This window comes from Enoplosus armatus, chromosome 22 (assembly GCF_043641665.1).
Source record: "Enoplosus armatus isolate fEnoArm2 chromosome 22, fEnoArm2.hap1, whole genome shotgun sequence".
NCBI classification, from domain to species: Eukaryota; Metazoa; Chordata; class Actinopteri; order Centrarchiformes; family Enoplosidae; genus Enoplosus; species Enoplosus armatus.
The window spans coordinates 8,618,984-8,640,979 of record NC_092201.1 but is presented as its reverse complement, the minus strand read 5'-3'; the positions used below and the strand labels follow the sequence as shown (position 1 = coordinate 8,640,979).

The 21,996-nt window shown below is 41.3% G+C and overlaps 1 protein-coding gene across 1 annotated transcript in view; it reads left to right on the top strand.

Annotated features, from left to right (window-relative positions):
• The first annotated feature begins 17,574 nt into the window (after positions 1–17,574).
• The window catches only part of wnk1b (WNK lysine deficient protein kinase 1b), a 79,685-nt gene continuing 75,263 nt past the window's right edge, over positions 17,575–21,996 (top strand). Inside the window, exon 1 of the mRNA XM_070929360.1 lies at positions 17,575–18,531. Within this exon, the coding sequence (XP_070785461.1) occupies positions 17,575–18,531 (957 nt within the window). The remainder of the gene's footprint in view (positions 18,532–21,996) is intronic.

Below are 21,996 nucleotides of genomic sequence, written 5' to 3'. Positions count from 1 at the left end.
ACAGGAACTTAAAAAGACACACCACAAACAAATACAAACATTTATACATACATTTTTTGTTTCTCTCTGGGTTCTCATTGGACGACAAAACATACAGAAAAGAAGAAAATATAAAGCATGTCTTTTCTTGTCTTCTTTCTCTCTCTTTTGTTGAAATGCACACACATACAGAGTGTCCTGAGGGGAATGGTGGCTGTCAACAGTGATTAAACACACTTCTGCAAGCTCATAATCCTTCAAAGAAAATGTTCACCTCAATGGCAGGAATTTCATTAAGTTAAGTGTAACATCTCACACACACACACACACACACAGTACGCACAGCAAACCTTTCTCCAACTTTTATAAAGGCTCATGCTAGGGGCGTCAAACGGGGTCAAAAAGGAGAGGCCAACAGGTAACTTGGTGTGTCACTTTTCTTTTGAATCAGTTTTAAATACTCTCCACTCTAATATGCTCTAAAAAGGTAGCCTACAACTAATAAAACTAAAAACAAACCAAACTGTCATTACCTTTAAAACTACATCTTTGGTAAGCACAAGCACAAATGCACATAATAACATATGTGTGTGTGTGCGTGTGTGTGTGTGTTGGCATTCATTTGGGACACAGCTTAAGGGACTGAGCAGCAATTTTCCCTCCAATAAAGGATAATGTGTTTGCTCTCTTCAGGGCATAAAAGCTGAAGCATCTGCCTTTTCACTTCTTTTTTTCCCCCTTGATACATTTGCATTAACAAGCTTCCAGGAACTCTCCCAAAGTCAGCAGACACTGTCCGAGAAGTTATTTAGTTTTTGTGGTTTTCCAGAACTGCGTGTCTGCCGTCTTTCAGGGATTTCGGGGCTGTGCAGTAACTATTCAGCGGCACATAATGGACTATTTGACTCGTGCGGGTATCGTTGGACTATTTAAGAAACAGATTCCAACTTAATCCCTAAATGAGAGGTTAAAAACAAACTGTTCTGCCCACAGATGTTTTTTTTCTTTCATCGTTCCTAGGAACTGACATGAGAGACCAGTTATTCAGCCAAACCTCCTCTTTCTTTTGGTTCCTAGAAACAGAGAGTCTTTAGAAGATGTCAATTACAGTTTTCCCAGTTCTTCCTAGACAGAATAACCACTGTGTAGATAAGGTAGTTTGAGCTATATAGTAAACATCGTTACTCTCTCTCCCGGTTTACAGAGACTTACAGTGTGATGTTTGTGACAGGCAGCCGGCTAAATGTGTAATCCTGCTTTATAAAAGGGTTTCTCTGGTTTGTACACTTCAGCAAATACAGCAAAGATGAACAGGTACTTTAGGGTGAAGGCTGTGGTTTGAAAAGGAGTTCTTGACAGGTTTGTGCATGTTTCTATGTGTATATGTGGAAGCTAAAACATACGCTGTAAAGCCCATACCTGTAATTTTGCCTAATCCTCGAAAACATTTTTTCTCTATATAAAGCCTTCAGGGGCTGTGTGCCGATTGTGCTCTTGTTGTAGCAGTTCGGTTTGACTGTAAACAAAGTAGTGAGAAGGTGTTGCGAAACACTAAAACCTGCTGCACGGGCCTCTTGTTTACAACATCCTTTCTCCTGAATGGGGATAACTTTCATCTGTGAATACAAGTTATTAATAGCACGCTTTCCATGCAAACAGATTTCAGTTGGGATTAGCCTGTGGCCATTTGAATGCATGTGTGAAGGTAACACATTGCATATCACATAAAGCTGCTTGGTAAAAGGGAAGTGCAGGATTTGAAATATGGGGGAGCTACAGGGGCCTCTGCTCCCCAGAGAGCCTCATTTGAGAAACTGAGGGGGAAATATTGTAATTTCTTTTCTGTATAAATGTATATTTTTTACTTTATATTTAGGTTCCTGAAATGAATAAAAGACTAATAGTAAAGCCCCACACCCCCGCAAACTAGGGCTCTAATTCAAACTCTGGAAAGTGAAATAATGGAGTTTATGTAATAAGTGCATACTTCCAAGTGCAAATGCATGACCCCCTTCTCAATCAAAGCCTTGTTTCTTGAATCACCATGTGCTGTCTTAAATTTACTTACACGACAACTCCGGACATGACACTGGTTATGGGGTGTTAATGAGGTGAAGTTACAAGCTGTCTTATATGAACTCTGGTGGGAAAGCAATGGCCTTTTAGAAAACACTATTAACTTGCTTTTTAAATGTATATAAGCTGCAAAGTCTTTTCCTGTAAACATACGGAGCCTTTTAATTAAGCAGTTTGAGCTGCAGTGTTTTTTAACATTATCTAGCAATCAAGTGACGAGTTATTGGTTTCGCCGAGACAGACAAGGTTTTGATGATGTGGACTTAAATTGACCGTTCACGAAACCCCTCCCCCAAACATACAATTAGCCAATCATAGCATAGCAACTGTAACTCGCTTTGGATTTGTCCACATGCCTAAGAGGTGTGCATGCAAAATAACAGTCTAATCTTACATTTTCCCTTCTAATGCTTATAATACTAGTGCTCTACTCTGAAATACAAGAACAATGCTGTTTCTTTATTTGCATGTCTTCTACACGGATCGATGAGGATGCTAATGTGGGACATGTAGCTTCAGCTGCTGTCTTTTAGCATGACATCATGTAGCCATCAAATATATTCTTACAGGGTTCCCATGTTAAAATAAGTCAGCTTGAAGCATTAAATAGTTAGCTGGAGACAGCATTTCCATCCAACTCATGTAGCTAATGTTGATTTGGCAGCTAGCTACAGCTAATAAAATGTGCTTCTCATTTCAGCCAGCAAAATCAAAGGTCTATGTCTGTCTGATATTAGGACCGATTGTTTGAGAAAGTACTGTGAGTGACAAAACTGACACCTTTATCATGTAAACTGCATGTGTGCCGCGTGAAAACGCAAAGCTTGACAGGCATAGCAACAGTAACTATGAGGGCGGGTCTTAGCGAGCTGTCACTTGAGACTTGCTCTTGGACCTTTTCCACAGGACTTAAAATCAGCAGTGGTGACACATGACACTTTGTGTTGTGATACTGACTGGGACATAAACAATCCTCTGTCTTTGTCATTCTGTCTCTTTGTTGAGCCATCAGTCTTTGTCTCGTTCAATTGTACTCACTCTCTCTCTCTCACACACACGCACACACACACACACACACACACACACACACACACACACAGTTGAGTACCAGGCTGCGCTGACCTCTCGCTTTCTACCTCTGTCTGTTATACACACATGCACATGCAAACACACTAACCAGACAGTGCCAGTCTTTCATTCTGGTGATGATAAAAGGGCCTTTATGCTTCAATAATTGTCATCATAGTGTAAACACACACACACTTGCAAACACACACACTGACTCGACATGTAACCCACTTCAAAGTTAACAGAGCCAGCACCAGCAGATATGTAAACATGCCCACATTCACCTGTAAATGTACACAAGTGAAGGAGCAGGGTACCTTGGGATGGGGGTGTAGCGAACAGCACAGATCAAAGTGCTAGTTTGTACCACTGACAGATGAGCAGGTGCACATGTGCTTTCATGTAGTTCACCTGCTCAGTCAGTGATCCCAGTGTCCCCCAGTGTATTTCTAGGACCCAAACATACAACATATTCTATATGGTGTTAATTCACACAAACACACATGTAGAGATAATACTGTAAAAGGTAACAACTGATATCTTCTTGAAGAGCTAAAATATGCTTATTCACTTTCCCACTTTCATATCTGTCCCTTAAATATGACAGCGGTTTGCTTTGTTTAGCATAAGGAGTGGAAACAAGGGGAAACAGCTAGCTTGGCAGGCAAAGAAATCTGCCTAGCAGCACCTCTAAAGCTCAGAGTTAACACATTATATCTTGTTAGTTTAATCCAAAGTGTAAAAACAACAAGTTGTGGTTTTACAGGGGGTTTACAGGCATCTTTATGCTACGCTCAACTAACCATCTCCTGGCAGTAGCTTCATAATTAACGGACAGATACAAAAGTGGTATAGATCCTCTCATCTAACTCGCGGCAAGAAAGTGAATAAGTGTATTTCCCAAAATATATTTCTTTAAATACAAGCTGATGTACAAACTAAGAACTGACAGCTGACATACTTTGTTGGTGTAAAATTCAGACGACATCATTATAATTCTCGCACTCAAGGTTGAACAACCTTCACACACAGCTGACACACAGCTTGAGGAAACTGGACTATTATGAGGCAAAATGGGTCAACGATTGATTCTTACATATTTGTGTGTGTCTGCCCTGGAACCCCGCTGCATCCATTAAACTCCTTTATAAGATGAGGACTGTAGTCGCTCCAATTTATGGAGATTGGATGTTTCTGAAGGTGCTGTGAACAAAATTTGAATGATTCTGTCACTGCAGGAGGGCTTTGATAAAAAAAAAAGGTTGACAAAGCAACCCGGCAGTGGGAGAGAGAGACTGCAAGCAAAATGAATCCCACGTGCACACAGACATGCACATTATGATACTCAGCCATGTAGAAATAAAAGGCTTCTTTTTTTACATATGGCACATCTATTGAAACTGCTTTTGTTATACTCTAAATTACTCCGATTTCAGCGTCAGATGAAATTGACCTATTTTTTTCCCAAACATTAAGAGCACATACACACCCGCACACTCACACTAGGGTTGAATGTTTTCTTGTGGTTTTAAAAATCATTACTTCCTTCCTACATTACTTTTTTCCCTGGGAAACAGGAAATGAGATTTTAAAGCAGAAATGCAGATAATCAGAAAATGGTGCATACTCACTTTTTGCTATCATTCTCAAATACTCATTAAATTGTGTGGTAATATTTTCCACCTGTTGAATGCCCCTCAGCACACCAAGTCTGGCAACGGAGACATGTCTGGTTAAGCCACTTGTTGACCCATGTGCACATTTTATCTTGCACTCTGCACCTTTATTCTATCAAGATTTAGCTGCACTGTAAGTCGCTATTTTAGCATGAAAAGTAATTGGAAGAAACAACTGCTGACTGAAAAGTTTAGCCTATTTTGTTACCCTAATTGTTACATTTCATTTGGACATTGTGGCTTTGTATTAGTGCAAAATGTAGTCTACCGCACATGCACACACACACACACACACTGGTGCAGGCAGGCACACACACGCACACAAGTATTTGTGAATACTTTAACATGATTTGATAATTTCAGCTGACCTAATACACCTAATACCACCCATGAGGGATTTCCAAGAGGTAAAAACAAACAGAGGACTATCATTTGTGGTTATCTTTTGTCCCGCAGGCAAGCCGTCACATTAAACTGCTATTAAAACAAGTTAGAAACGTGGCCAAACAAAGCCATTTCTAATGGGACCAGATCAAAGTATGTAATTATCTTCTTTCCTTTTTTAATCACTCTCCATGTTTAATCACATTTGTCTTCCTCCCCTCTGCTCTCCTCCCCTCCTCTCCTCTCCTCTCAGGCATTCCCTTCTTATACAATTTCAGCTCAGAACCAAACCGCCATGTCATGTTTAACCTGCAGGGAGAGGGACCTCATTTACGTTAATTGCCTCCAATTTGGACTGGTACCAGGGGGAGTCAGAACACATGTAGATATATTTTGTTTGGCTTGAGCAGAATAATGGCTTTCTAACAGGTCTGTGGGGAGATGTATGGAACCACAGAACGAAGGAGTAAAGGAGAAGGTGGAGAATGAAAGTTTACAGTCAGATCAGAAGAAATCTGTCGAACTAGACATTAACTGAGAATGACAGACTAGACTCTATAGTGACACTATCTGGTAGAAGGGTGTACTGCTCAGTGACTTGGTGCTGATCTCCACACTGTACAATGCCACAACAGTTCAGAACATGTCTTTATTTGATAAGTTCCTTTTATCATATCATACATACTTTGAATGAACCTTTGTCACTGAAGAAGGCATATCCCTGTATAATATTACCCATATATCATCATGTTTTTGCATATATTGCAGCAAAGACTCAAGATTAAAACACAACTCAAATGTTCACTAGCAACAGGATGTTCATGTATTTAGTGGTATTGCACATTTATCAACATAAGCAATGCAAAAAAGTTTGTTCCCTTTGATCCAAGCTGACAGAAAGATGATGAAGATGTGTGTAGCCAAGGTGAGCAGTCCCTTATTAGGAAGAAGTGCCTGCACGATGGCATAATAAGCACTACCACTTTAAATATACAACTGTTGGACAAATGGCTAATTTTCAAGTGAATTGGGCTCATGACCTGCAGCAGTTTCATTCTACTTGAGTTCATTATTTCTTGACATTTCACATAAAAAAATATACCATATATAACATTATGCATCTACAAGACTTTGTTCACATTTCTCTCAAGGTGCACACACTCACACTGAAAGAGAGAGAGAGAGAGAGAGAGAGCTGCGTGCAGTGTCACAGAGAAGGGAAGTAGCAGATTCACAGTTGCAACATGAGATCTTTTAAAGCACATCCTCTGACACACCGAGACACCCGCGTACATACAGCGCACACACTGAGTTACTGGCACGCCAGTCATAATTCAAGACTTCAGTGAAATCGTCACATGCAGTGCAGAAGAAGAAAGAAGAAGCTACTGTATTTCTTAAAAGAAAAGCATGTTACTGTTCCCTCTCTCAGTCAGTTCTGCTGAGGTGCCCTTGATCAAGGCACTCAATCACCTGTTGAATTTAGTTGTACTAAGAAGCTCTTTGTGTCCGTACATGTGTGCAAAGCAGAGGGAGAATGAATGACTAAACAAGTGCAGGAAACTTTGTATTCAATATCTGTAGCGGCAGGTGGCGATGAATGATTCTCCAGGTAATTTGAATTGTTAAATGACCATTTGTTGTTGTTGTTTTTTTAAATAATGAAAACATTAGCTGATTCTCTCCCATGGCACCCACAGCCATCATATGTGTATATTGGATATATTATGTCAGATGGCCGTGAATGCACTTTGTAGGACTTGTGCAAGGCAGAGGAGGATGAAAATACATATGTGTCACACACGACAGGCTGAGATGAGGAGGACAGGAAGCAGGGAAGAATGTGCGTGTGGGAAGATATGCATGACATTCTGGGTTTTGGTTTTCAGGTAGATAACGAGTGTTTGCAAATCATTATACTATACTATACTATAATACATATCTGTATTATCTAAAAGAAAACGCCCTGTTTTGTTATATCACACTGTCAGAGTGTACTTTTAATGTGCTCATGAGGCCTAATACTGCTTGATTAAAGTCCGGTGGTTGAAATAAGGTTGATGAAAAGAAGAGACAGACGGGGGACAAGAAGAGAGAAAGATGGTGAAAGACGTCAGCACACACAGAGAAGTGCTTCTGTATTTGTTTTAGAGAAGGAAACACAGAGAGACAGAGAGAGAGAGAGAGGCCTGATTTGCCTACCTGAGCTGAGTTTCGACGAGTTCTCCAACCTGTTGTAACTTGTTAGGAGGGACGAATTCTCACTGACATCAGTAAGCTGGGTCACACTTTGTCCTTTAACAGAAGAGACAAACTGTCTCACCTGCATTACCACACACACACACACACACACACACACACACAAACACACACACACACACGCACACGAACAGAAATGCAGGGAAAGACAAGAAACCATTGAGTGTTGCAATGATGCAATGATTATTGTATTGTTTTCACACATACAGACAGAGAAAAGGAGATAATAGCATGACCTTTTGCAAAAATGGGGACACATCAAATTCATCAATACACATGGTTTTTTTTGTGCAACATGAAAGTTCACCCATCCAGAACTGATTGATGACAGCTGAAGTGCTGGAGAAGAGTTTGCATGATTGCGTGCTTGATATGGAGGCAGAACAGCACACACACATACACACACTCACACATGCTCACACACACTGCCATGTCAGCAGCCTTTCTTTGCATATTTCCCCTCTACGTGTTCTTGGTTATACTTCACTCTTGAGCCTCCTCTTTTGCAGGACCAGAACCAGAACTGTTCATGCATTCCCTCAACATGTAACCACTGTTAGTATCATAATGTGAGTAAGGAGAGGAAGAACAAACGGTGCTACAGCACTTTAAACAACCTCCCTCTGTAAATGCAAATGAATAAACAATATTTTGAACAGAGCCGGGTAATGTTTCTTCACCGAAAAGGTCAACTGGAAACAAATCTGAAAGGAAATGTCTTACTTTTATCAGTGAGGCATGAAGATAATATGTTATAACATATTTTTGTAAGACAGGCAATATAGCCAAAGGGTGGAAAAGCAGTGAGCAATTATGCAAACTACATTTTCTTTAATGAATTTCTGAATTTAAAGTTAATTTGCTGAATTTCCTCACCGCTTACATTATAAATAGTCCTGTCAAGCTGATATCCGGTTTTAATCAGAATAAGCTGATAATCCAGTTGTTAATGTTAACATAACTGCTAAAGGTTGGCAGGCATTAGTGTTGGCATGACTTCAATCATCTATTCAATGGACAATGGCTTACAAATGTGTAATGTAAATTCTTCTATCTTAAAAAAAAATGCATGTGAACCTGTTTCTTGAGAAATCATAAAACTCATCACAGACTTCTGTGGAAGACAGAAAAACAAGTCGGACACAGCAAAACCGATTGACGTTTAGATTACAGTGTGTTTGACAGAAAGAGAAATAAAACTAGGTGACTGGGTCACTGAGAGAACATGACAAAAGGGGAAGAGCTCAGTGAGTGAAAGCTCACTTTCAATAGACTCAAAAGCTATACATAACATTTGGGTTACTTGCAGTACAATGACTGCAATGCTGGAATAAGCTTCAGTTTGTTCTAGATTGCGTAAATACAGTATAAACCAAGGGTAGTTCATCTGTGAGTCAGCCAAAGATGAGCATTTTTACCAACAAAGTGTGATTCACACTGATCCTATCATTTACGAAGGTGTGATAGTCATAAGGTTAAAGGAATAGTTCAACATTTTGGGAAATAGGCTCAATGTCCCCCTGTTTCCAGTCTTTGCTGGCTATAGCATTATATTCACCAAATCAATATGAGATTGATTACAATCTTCTCATATAACTCTCAGCAAGAAAGTGAATCAAACTATTGCTTTAAAAATCCTCTCTTTTATTCTTCAGTGTGAGTGTAGGGAAATTAGGTGGACAGTAAAGCGGAGTGAGGTCGGGAGTCTCCTACATGAGATAAGAGAAATGTGGATCATGGTGCGGCTCAGGTCTCTTCTCACGTCACCGAGGCCTCATGCGTTGCAGCTACTTTGAGAGTAGTCGCCCTCGGGTGTAACTGCTGTGTGTTCCACTTTCAGTCTAGTTTCCCTGAACTTTGGGGCCCAAAATGTGTTGCTCTAGTATGTAGGCTGTCATTCTGCCTTCAGGTCAGGTACAGGTACAGGTCAGGGCAGAGAGAGAGAGAGAGAGAGAAGAATTAATCATTCTGTCTGACAGAGTCATTTTCAGTCAGGGGCAGTTTTACAGCTTACTAAGACACCTGAAGGAAGAGGCAAAGGTGTGTCGAAGTGTGTGTGTGTGTGTGTGTGTGTGCTGAAGAAATGTTGAGGCCAAACTCCAGGGATTTGGTGTAAGCAATAAATTGTCCCATTGTTGACCAATAAATGTCACTGTAAAACAATGTGTATTAGGAATAGGAAGTATTCAAATACACATTTACCAAAGTGAAAGGCCAACAAGGATAGAGTCATGAATCAAATTTACTTTTAATTGCTTTATATGGTTGTAGTTTTTGGGCACATACCACCTGTCCTGCCAGGAGTTTTATGTTGAGTGAGACGTCTGTGACGCGTGAAATGTAAAACCTATAACCTAAATCAAGCCTAATTTAAATAAAATGGCATACATCAGTTGTAAATATACTATATGAACACTTTATGCATTCAGTGATGTCTTCGTGTTTCCAAACGTGTGTTCAGTCCTGACTTACTGTCATGTTGTTGAGGGAACCTTGCATATGGTTTCACCGCCTTAAGCAAAGTTCAGGATAAACATGTGCAGCACACACACACAAACACACTCATACACACACACACGCCATACTCCATTTCAGGTCGGGAATCAGGACCCAAACTGAATGATTTGCTCTGTACTGAAACACACAGGCTGATATTAACCTCCTGGTGGTCATGTGAAGATCCAAAACAACATGCCCATGACCCTGTTAGTGTCCCCGCCTACTGGGTAACAAACGCTGGAGTATCTGAGAGTCACAGGTATGAAAACATCCATAGCAGCTCATTATCATTTCAGGAGTGTTTGCCGATTGTGTAACAGCAATACTGAGCAGATTATCGTGCTATTAGCAGTGGAAGCTTAGATAACAGCTATATTTGATAAGATATGGCAACGACTGTATACATCAGTCAGTGAGGTGAACAGCTCACAGGCCAGTGGAGATTTTTATGGCATTTTCACAATGGTTACTTTTATGACAGAACATTTGCATGAGTATCTGGAGGAAGTGTGAAGTATGTTTCTTAATAAGTAAAGATAGACACATTTTGTTAAACCAAAAAGGCTATTGTGTGAGCTTAAGTGGGACAGTTGCTAATGTAAAAGTCCTCACCATTTCTGGAAGAATTAGTCATTATTCTAAACAAAAAGGATAATTACAGGACTACATTTTGAGAAGGAAATCTCAGGTTCTGTGCCAACATCGTTATATTTCAAATGAATTTGGGGACCCACTTTAATTTTGCCAAGTGAAAAACCAATTAACTAAAAATGAAGCCTGGGTAATTTGATGAGTAGGTGGCAGTTAGGTCTCATATGCTTGCTCTATGTGGAAATAGTTTTATTTATTCAAAGTAACATCAGTGAGAAAATGTTATAAGAATGCTCTATGCAAACTCAACTTTTTTAAATAAGAATCTCTGAACTCAACATCCTCACCATTTTCACTGAAAATAGTGCCGTCTTTTTGATGTTAAAAAATGAGCAAGGGTGCTGTTTTAAGAGGAGGATTGTATCCTGTTTGAGTCAGAATGAGCGGATAATACAGTAGATAATAAGCATAACTGCTAAAGGTTGGCAGGTATTAGTGTTGACATGACTTCGATCAGCTTCAATTAAAAAATCGCATGCCAACCTGTTTCTTTAGAAAACTTAAAACTCTTGGAAGACAAAACCACTCTGTTGGGCACATGGACATTTCCACAGGAAAAGAAATATATCTTCTAGGAAGTTGTGATGGTCATAAGGTTAAACCAATAGTTCAATATTTTGGGAAATAGGCTAATTCACTTTCTTGCCAAGAGTTATTTGAGAAGATTGACACCACTCTTAAGTCTGTATGTTCAGTATAAGGCTACAGCAAGAAGCTGGTTAGCTTAGCTTAGCATAAAGACTGGAGAAAGGGGGAAACAGCTAGCCTGACTCTGTCTAAAGGCAACTAAATCTGCATATTTATTTATTTGGATCCCCATTAGCCACTAACAAGATAGCAACTACTCTTCCTGGGGTCCACACAAGTAAACACTTCATTTTTGTACAGATTAAACAAACAAGATATAAGGTATTAATTAGTGAGCTTATTAGTGAGAGGTGTTGCTAGGCAGATTTTGTACATAATTACAAAATGTCAGGTTCTTGTGCCAACATAGTTATATGTAAAATTAATTTGGGGAAAAAAACAATTAAAATGAAAAAAAACCAATACACTTTTGGAGAAAAAGTTAATTAACTTTTAAAATGTGCTGTGAAACGGTTGAATGCCTGGTCATTTGATGAATAGGTGGCAGTTAGGTCTCATATGTCTCTTTATGGAATAGTTTTATTCATTCAAAGTTACGTCAGTGAGAAGATGTCATAGGAATGCTCTCGTTAGGAAATCCCTCTTTGGTGTGTGTTCAGTTCAAGGGCGTTAAATAGTATGAACCCCTCTTGTCAAATACAAACAGGAAGACACATGAACAATAGTGTGCATGTGATGATGTGGCCTGATGAGCAGGTTAAAACCATTATCCTGTTTTGATTATTCTTGCCAGAGGCGCTGCAGCTCAATGTCAGGGTGTGTAGATCTGATAGACAGACCAAATGTCAGATTCTTACCTGTGGTTATGTTCTGATGTACAGTCTTTGATAGGAACTGACTTTAGCCTTTAGAACCAAAAAATAACAATAAATGAACTCAAATCAGCCCCTTATGATCTCATTATAAATTTCTGTTTATTTCCTTTCTTTCCAAAAACTGTAGCACATCAGTTATTAACTAGAGTAACACAATAACAAGGCATGTAGCTCCAAACGACATTTTAGGACCCAAGTACATATATGACTGAGAAATATTATCGGAACTCTAGTGATTTTTCACGATGCTTTGCAAGAGCTTGTATGATACAATATGAGATGAGGAGGGCGTTAGAGAGTGAGCAAGTAAAGGCAACACACACGGACTGGGAGAGAGAGAGAGAGAGAGAGAGAGAGAGACTCTATGCCCACACACGAGGTCAATAAGCATCAATCAGAAAGGTTGACTATGGGTGCGTCAAACATGACCGAGACATAAAATAAAAGCATGCTGAACGACATGTGCTGTTTCTCACTGCAGCTGCTGACTAGCTCTGGATACCCGAGTTTGCCTCTGGACGTCAAGTTCCCCAGAATAAACAATAGTACTTCCGGTTTGACTTATCAACATAAAGTGATGACATTTTTTTTTTTTCCCCAAGGAGACACATTTCACTCGTTTTGCGTCCACTTGACAATATGCAACGTAAGTAAAGCATACCGACATATACAAAGATTAATACGCTTATAGGTACGGCTTAAAACGTTGAGAGAAACCACATATACATATTAAAAGTATGAATGATGCAGTTTCTTGGGTCAGCAAGGATTTTTAGTCTCACTAAAACAAAAATACTACAAGTAGTTTCCATTATTTGCTCATTTCAGTCAAGGAGACCAGTTCTCTCGATCAGCCTAGACAACAATTCCTAATGCTACATAAAATCTTCATCTTTTTTTAACACCCTTCAACTCCAGTTTTAAAAAATGACATAATTTCTAAGGTATGACACTGAAAGTTTGAGAGCAGCTGTAGTAAACCAGAAAAAAGGTGAGAGTTGTTTTCTCTCCTTCTTCTGGATCGGACACAGCTGGATCTCTGTCAGATCAAACAGACAACTGCTGTCTCTGCTGTCCTCTACGAAATAATAACAACACAGGACAAATAGGAGGTGTGACACGGGTAAATAGCGTGACAGCTGCAGGATGTACTCACGAACACTCACGTAGCCTAAAAAAATCATCACATGTATATATATTTAACAGTTGCCTTGTTTGCTAGACTGAACATGCTTAGGTGACTTCATTATTTGTCGCACCACAACACACACAGATAGCTCATGAGTGTTTTGGGTGATGAATCAAAATGTTTTGTTTTATTTTGAAAGAACACCCCTTTTTCCTGTATCATCCGGGTTAACAGTGGCTGCTTTGACGCGGCACGTCAGTGTGAAAGCCCTGCAGTCGCCTTGTCGAGTCATCGCCAGAGAAGAGCGGAGAGCAGACGGAGCCGCCGTCTGATGGCTTGAAAACGGGGAATAACCGTGGATCACAGCGGATTTATTGCACCCCACAAGCCAAGAGGAGCGAAACGGCGGTCACGGGAGCGGACTGGACGTTGACACGGATGAGGAGATAGCATCTTTGACTGAGACTGTTGCCTTTTCAGTCGCGGTTGCAAACCCGGACGCAGACAACACAGAGACAGACAGAAAGAAGTACCAGAGCCGCCGCGACACCGGCGAGCAAACTTGGCTTCTCTGCCCTGTGGGAGGTGTCAGTCTGTCGGCTGTGGCTCGCTGCACGTACCGCTCACCGCGTCGCATCCTCGGACCTTTTTCTTTTTTTTTGTTGTCAGAGGGATACGGTTGCAGCTAAGTTATGTTTTCGTAAATAGCTTCTTTTTCGGGTTTTTTGGCAACCAACTGTGGCTTTAATGTGACGCACTACACTGACACATCTGAGCTGTGTGTCGGAGCGGACCCCCACTGCAGAGGAGTTAAAGGCTTTTAAATCAAGTTTCTACCTTCATTTTTCTACGGTACCAACACAGCCCACACCGATGTAATAGGTAACGGTACATTTTTTGTTTTATTACATTGCTTTATCCAAATCGTGACTGGCTGTTGCTTGTGTCTTGTGTTTGCCTGTAGGCAAAGTTAGCTGCATTGGCTCGTTTTTTGGAGTTCCTCAACAGGCAGCAGTGAACCCCTCACTGCACGGCTTGCTACTCACAGTTTGCCCACATAGCTGACGGTTCAGGACGTTTAGCACCCTTTCCAGCCCAGTTAGTAACTTGCACAGTTTCTTTTTTTTTTTACCCATGCAAGATTCACATTTTCACACAATTTAAAGACACATTTTGTCATAAGTTAGCCTATATCAATAGTAAGCCCCTTTACTTAGTATAGCCAACGACTCTCGTGTTTCCCAGTGCTTTAATTGCTCCTATGTTTTTTTTTCCCCCCATTAGGTTTTAATGAGCTGATCATTTAATTTTGGCATGGGCTGTTGTTGATGTTACTGATAACAAATGCATTATATTTTAATGATAATCTTGACACTTAATCTGGCCATGCTTGAATAATTGAAGTAAATGTTTGTTGCAATACATTTGAGCATTTGCCTGATATATAGTGTAAGTTGATCAGAGTAATATAAGTTATAAAAGGACAATTCTGGTTGGTCCAAGCAACACATGTGGTAATCACGTGTAGACTCTTACCTGTAACTATTATTCTACTTTACACTTTGCCTTGAAATTGTCAAGGTAAAGGCTATTATTGCTCTTATTATAAATCTGAAATTATTAAGATAAAATGTACTATTTCTGTTCTGTTTTCTGGCTGCCCTAACAACACCCACGAGCTGTTGTGAAATCACTGTAAAAACATTTTCATGGCTCATTTCTTAAATAAGCTACATGTCATGATCACAGCAACAGACAGGCAGATGTTTTTCACCAGCGATAAGCTTTTAATTATAAACAGTATGATGTGTCCATATGCAAGCCACAGACACAGAGGGGTCGGGCGCTGCTGGCCATTGTTAGATTGGAGAGATTTGTTTTGTGGCTTAGATGAAACACACCCAGCGACACACATCAATGAGAATATCTGTCTCATACTTAAGTCATAAGTCTAGTCTCTTGGTGTCATTGTACCCTCTAATGTATTACCTAATTGATCATGTAGGGCTTTTCACTACAGCTTACTTCCTGCACTGTAACCTGAGACATCTGGTTGAGTAAATGACCTCTCTTAACCTCTAGGGCATCCAGGTGCCATTAAAGGAAAAATAGTTCCTAGGCTCCATAATCGTGAGGGATTATTTCAGGTAAAATTTAAAACCTGTTCATTACACACAGTGATAGAACTAATGAATACATATCCAAACACATACCTACTGTGACCTCTTCAGTGCTAATCCTTCACCCACTTCCCTTAATTGAGACACTCTACAGTAGCCTGTAGGGCTAAATTAATCTCTGGTGTTGTGTTTGGTCACTACTAGGAAACCATCAGGACAAATTTAACTTAAATTTGAAAGTGTCTTTTGAACAATAGCGTGTTGCATATCCTATGTGTTGCAGAGAAACTCATTCAAATGAGATCCCTTTGGTTTTCTTGGAGACTTTGTTTTGCTATGAAGTGGCCATACGCCGTCTGGGTTGATAAATGTGAGAGTGCAATTTTTGCCATTTGCTGACACACTCACACAACACAAAGCCACCTAGTGCCGTTTAACTCCCCATTCATATGAGACAGATTTAATTGTAGAAACTCTACAGATGATGAAACAAAATTCTGACAATTATCTGTATGTTTCTTTGTCAATAAGACTTGTGAAAACCTGTTATGGGTAGTTTTAAACATGAATGTACTGTGAATGATCAACATCACACTTTAAAGCAGCTGCCCTTCCTCTGTGCCAGTGCCACTATGATAACACAGTAGAGGTTATCTGTAGGATGTTATATGAGGAAAACTGTAGTAATATACCTGTACACTGTCCTTAGATATGTGTTTTTAATTTCTGTGCCGTGGCTCTGTCTCTGTTACTTTTGAGTGCCCTTTTCCCTCTCATACTAAGCTGCTGAATTGCCACAGAGTAGCCTAACCTTGAGGTCAGCCAGGCTGTGGTGACTTTGGGCTAAATTTGGAACGTGGAGCAATTAGGAGCGCACTCTGCTGCATCACTCCTCTGCATTAACTACACAGGGGCAATGGGGAGGGAAAGATTTGGGGTGGGATGCAGATTTCTTTCTTGTAAACAAGCTTGAGTTGGAGGTTAAAGATCGTGCTGGGCTCAACCCAAGTGCACTGGTAAATCCCAAACCAAGAGTGCAGGAGTCTGGCTGAATCCTCTAACAGCTAAATCTGAAAGAATGAGTTACTGAAGACAATGCTTTTATGTATGTGAATATTCACCTTTTGGCGCATGAAACCCTACTTTTCTAGTGTTTTACCAACCAAACTGTTTAGGAAAAGAACATCCAAATGAGGGTTTGATCTCTGCCTTGTGGCTGGGGAGCTGACAGATTTGTCAACTGCATTTGGCTGGTGTTCATTTCCCACCCTGCATCTGTCACTCATACCACTCGTCACTGGCCACATGGTGGTAAAATGTTAGGGTGTTTGGCAGCTTGTATGTTCTACCAGCCACTTTGTCAGGGAACCAAGTGTCATTTGGGGGTCCCTGAAGTTGGTTGGGTCAGTTAAGCAGTCAAGTGAAAGCAGATTTTGACAGATATATAAAGAAAATACAGTTTCATCTTACAGCTCTCTTCCTTGTCTTTTTTCATTTCCAGTGACAAGGGCGGAAGCAGACCAAGCTGGGCCAGGCTAGGCCAGGCTAGGCCAACCTAGCCTTCTGTCTGGCCTTACCGGACAGGCCAGCAGCCTCTACTGGGAGTCCTATCTTCAGCGAGCAGCAGGGGGCTTCAGCCTGTTCTTGCACAAACCTCACCAGACCTCCAAGTCAAGCTGTAACAGATTGGATTCCTATCATATTTTGTCTTATCAGCCTTTGGGAGGCCATACTGGTCTGTTAGATCTCCAGTCCTTCCATGTCGTGGTCATCCCTCTCTGGATGTTGGCATCAGGATGGATTCAGGTGTTAATTTGACAGTTGTCAGCTCATTGCAGTGCTTGCACCCCCCCTCCTTGGACTGCCTTTCGTCCCATCCCTCCCCAATCTTTAAGCGAAAGCCCCTAACTCTCTCTTGGGGCTTCCCTAAGCCCTGCACACAAGGGCTTTGTAGGAACTGTTGGTTGTGTTGTTGAAACAGTTGCAAAGAGGAAGTAGAGTTAATAAATCCTTGCTTAAAAAAAAACAACTACAGACCACAATGAAAATTTCTGCATTCAGTTAATTTGATTGATTTACTTTCACCCTTCCTTTTTGTTCTTCCTGGAGTTTGATCAGTGGTTGGATAGCTTTTTATTTGAAAAACGAAGCTTACTAGTCGAGATTTGTGCCGGCATACACATAGTTTACACATAGATTGATTACTCCTATAAACCAAGTCCTTATTTATAAGTACAGAATTTTTTTTGTGGTCTGAGCCTAAGGAAGGAATGTCTGAAAGCAATAGCAGCAGCAAAGCGGTGAAATTCATTGCCCCGGCCCCCCCTCCTCCCTCTGCCTCTCCCTGTCCATCACCCCAGACCCCCCACAAAAATGTGAACGGTGCTGCCAGTTCAGACTCGCATGTGGTGGAGAAGCTCAGCGGACACCCTGAGGTCCAACGTCGGCGCCACACGATGGATAGAGACTCTAAAACAGCCGAGCACCGTTTCTTCCGCCGGAGTGTCATTTGTGACTCCAATGCCACGGCTTTGGACCTACCCAGCAAAGCAGCCATGATACTCACCTCACCTCCAGACTGTGAAGGGCCTCCCACTCTCTTCCCTCCACAGCCCCCTGGTCCTGGACCTGGTGAACAAGATGCTGAAGATGAGGAGGTCCCAAGAGGTCCCTATGCGCAAAGCTCAACCCTTCAGCCTTGTCTTGGGCTTGTTGGGGCAGTTGCGGAGGGGCACATAGAAAATGCTGAGGAAGATTTAGTTGTGGGCAGTATCACGGTTGCAGTTCCCACCAGTAGCAGTGTTGAACATAGTACAGATGGGGCAGTAAAAGAGCCCAGCCCGACAGTATTGGATGTTACCGACCACACAGTAGGCAAACAGACTGACGTCACATTGCGTCCCAGAGGGTCAGAGGCCCCACAGCAGGTGGCAAAAGACGGAAAAGTGATAGAACGTGTGGACGAGGGTAGTGTTAGCAGTCCAACTGAGGAGAAAGAGAGGGAGACGGAGGAAGAGAGGGAGCTGGCGAAAGCACGGGCAGAGCAGAGGGAGGCCGAGAAACGAGTGCAAGAGGATATAGAGGAGGTGGAGACAAAAGCTGTGGGTACTTCACCAGATGGACGCTTCCTGAAATTTGACATAGAGATCGGAAGGGGGTCCTTTAAGACTGTGTACAAGGGACTGGATACAGAGACTACTGTGGAAGTGGCATGGTGTGAACTCCAGGTGAGTCCAGACTCATAAAACTGTCACCTCTTCAGTGTCTGTGCTCTGTCTCTTCCTGTTTAGTCTTTAATTAGATATCATTTTGTGGTTGTAGTCGTCCCTTAGGTGTCTAAATTCCATCCAGTTGCTGAATTTAACCTCTCCTTTTACTATTGTCCTCTTTTTACCTTGAGATCACTGATATGTGAGAACTTCCTGTGCACCCAGACGCTCTCCTGCATACATGTTGACGAAATGAGATCACAATCTGATCGAGATGCATCCTGGCTAAAGCTACATACGTTTTTGATGTTTTGATTTTGGCTGCATTTTACATAAAGCATGACTAGTCTAGAAGGGCTGTTGTCCTACCAGCAGGCCAAGTGCAACAGTGGGGAAACATTTTATTCAGATGTTTCCTATCAGCAAGATGTCTGTGTGTTCTTTAAAGCAGCAACAATGTGGTAGTGCATGCTCAGGACTTGCTCTTTCGAGGTTAATTCACTTTTGAGTTGCTTTGTGTTTAATTGCACGTTTCTTCTTAGGTTGTGTGTCTTGACTTAAGGTTGTGTTTCACTGTGAGTCTGAATGTTACATCGTGCACACTGTCATATTTGTTTTCCGAAGAGGCTCAAATTGTTGTTTTTCCCCATGAATGATGGATTCCATCTCCTTGTCAGTCAAGATGAGCTGTCTCTCAGTGGAGGGCACTACTTGAAAATATTCTGCTGACTGGTTATTAAATTTGTAGCTGTAGTCGCTCCTTCAGCCAAATTTGTATTTGTGAGATGTTGAAACACAGTTACACAGAGTAGCAGAATTTCTCCTTGGTTATACTGATTTTGCATGACTGACAGAAAAATCTGACAAACGGCGGTATGGTGCAACTCCTTCCTGTCGTTGTGGGTCTTGGTTTTGTTTTGTCATTGCTGTAGCCCTAATCTGGTATTAACCGTTGAATTAAAAAAAAAATGTGTGTGAACGGATGCTGCGGTGCTTCAGATTAACATTACCACAGGTTGCTTAAATGAGTATTGAATGAGGAAGAGGATGCTGAGCAATGGAAGTGTAAATACTTCCTGATTGCTGTGTCAGTTTGATCTGCTGGTAATCAAACCTCTTAAACCTGCCTGCTGGATATCTGAAGAAATTAGATGGATTTTTAGGACGGCATTATCCTTAAGGTTGGAGAAGTTAGCTTACGACTTCCTCGTCGAAATCCCCACACTGTGGGAAATTCAGGGTATTGAAGTTGAATGAATAAGGCTGTTGCATCTCTCAGCTCCTCGTCCCCGTTACGGTGCCCTTGAGCAGGACAGATGACTTCCTAGCTGCTCCAGTAAAGTTTCTCGGTGGCTATAACAGGAGTGGTTGCACTGGGCAGCTCCCAATCAGCTTCCATTCTCAGTCTGTAGATGCATTAAAGGTTTACAAAAAAGGCTGCATCCTGTACACCATGTGAAACACGAGACAGGATGGCACACAGTTCACTACAGGATACAGTTGCTACAATATGATGCACTGATGCAACTTCTGCAGTGTGTGTCAGAAAGAGAGAGAGGGTGAACAAGAGACATGTAGAGGAGTTACATGTGTGTTGGCGGGAGAGATGAAGTAGAAAAAAAATAGTGTCTCTGCAGCTCGTCTTGTTGACAAGTAGGCACAGAGACAGAGGTGAGTTCAGTAGTTGGAGATATAGAATAACAGTCGGCTGGTCATATGAAACTCAGGGTGCTGACTGAGCTGAGGTTTTTGTCCTCATGAATATAAAGGCATGGGTAACCTAGGCATGTCTTTTCAACATGCTGCTTCACTCTCTTCTTTGACTGGTAAACGTTAAATGAATTACAACCAGAAAAGTCAAAGGAGGTAAGACTGTGTAATTAAATGTTTTCTCTGCAAATCCGCACGTGTTTATGTTTCTCAGTGTGTGGTTATTTCCTGTGGGAGTGCGCGGTTGTTTTTCCCTGTCATCTCCATCACAAGATGCTCCTCGAGTCTTCCTGAATCCCAGGAGCTAAAATCAGCTTCGCCTGATGCCCCGCGTCTAGGAAACGGCAGTTTGTTTATCAGAAAACAAACGTCCCAGCCTCTGTCGAGTTTTCTCCCTCTGTCACACGTGCCTCTTCCTTTCTCTCTTTCTAACTCTCTTGCTTGTAGAAAAGAAGGAACCTTGTGATTCTTGACAGTGTTGTGGGTCGAAGGGGTTAAATGATAATCAGAATAAACTGGCATACATCAGTTGCTTTAATACAAGTGTGTTATTTCATATACCCTGGATTACTGGAATGAAAATTTCCATTAAACATTATATGCTGCATGGGTTATATAAGGGTATTGAAGGCCTGTGGTGACTAGGCTATACGCATGCAGAGACAAGTACTTTTCTGTAATCCTGTGTGTGTCAAAGATGACTGAGCAACTGCTGACATGTGGCAGAATGGTGGGAGTAAAGTTACACACACACACACACACACACACATACGCACATGACAACCAATCACATTCACTCACTGGGTGGGCATGGGAACTGGAGATCTGTGGGAGTCAAGATCATCTGGAAGTTGACGGTTTTCTGTATGTGCAAATGTGTGTTTGTACGTATATGTGTGTGTATGTGTGTGTGTGTGTGGTGTGTGAGTGTCTTTCCATCCCTTTGACTCATATGCATATGTAACTGAGCAGCAGTTGTTTAAATTCGTGTGTGTGTGTGTGTGTGTGTGTGTGTGTGTGTGTGTCTGTGTATTTCAGAGATAGATTTGGGGGGTTGTGTCTCCACAATCTTTGGCATCTGATCCAAAGCAGGTTAACTTCTGTTTCCAGGAGAATGCATAGATGGATGGCAACAGAGGAGGAAGAAGAAGAGGAGGAGGAGGAGGAGGGGGAGGAGGAGGAGGAGGGAGATAGAGCAGATAGTTTGCTTAAGCTTTAGTGAAGACATAGATTGATGAATAGATAGAGGTAGTGGGGAGAAAGAGGAGGAAGGTCACCCAGTAGCTTATCTTAAGGTGCCTTGCTAGACTGAATGGTAGATGATGGATGGGGAAGAAGAGGCTGACGCAGTTCTCCTGGAATGAGAGAAAACAGAGAAGGAGAATTGTTTTGGATCAGTCTTGAGTTACTAAACTAGAAATAGCTATAAATGACGACAGTGTTAACCACAGTGTTAATGATTTCTGTTAACTATTTTAAATTACTTGAAAGCCCTCAATCAGGAGGGAAAATAGAGGGTCTGATGCTGGTAGATTTTGGTGAGTGTTATAGTCTCAGAGGCAGGTAATCTGTATCTTTGTGGCTTTTTTGTTTTAGTATCACTTTAAATTGAACATCTTTGGGTTTGGGACTGGTTGGTCAGAAAACTTCATCTGTGGCTTGTAGGGAAAAATATTTTCAGTCTGAAAAGAGTAGCACTTGAGGACAGCAGTGAGCTGTTAGGGTGAAGGACACAATCAAAACAACTACTACTGAGTGATAACAGATTTGGAT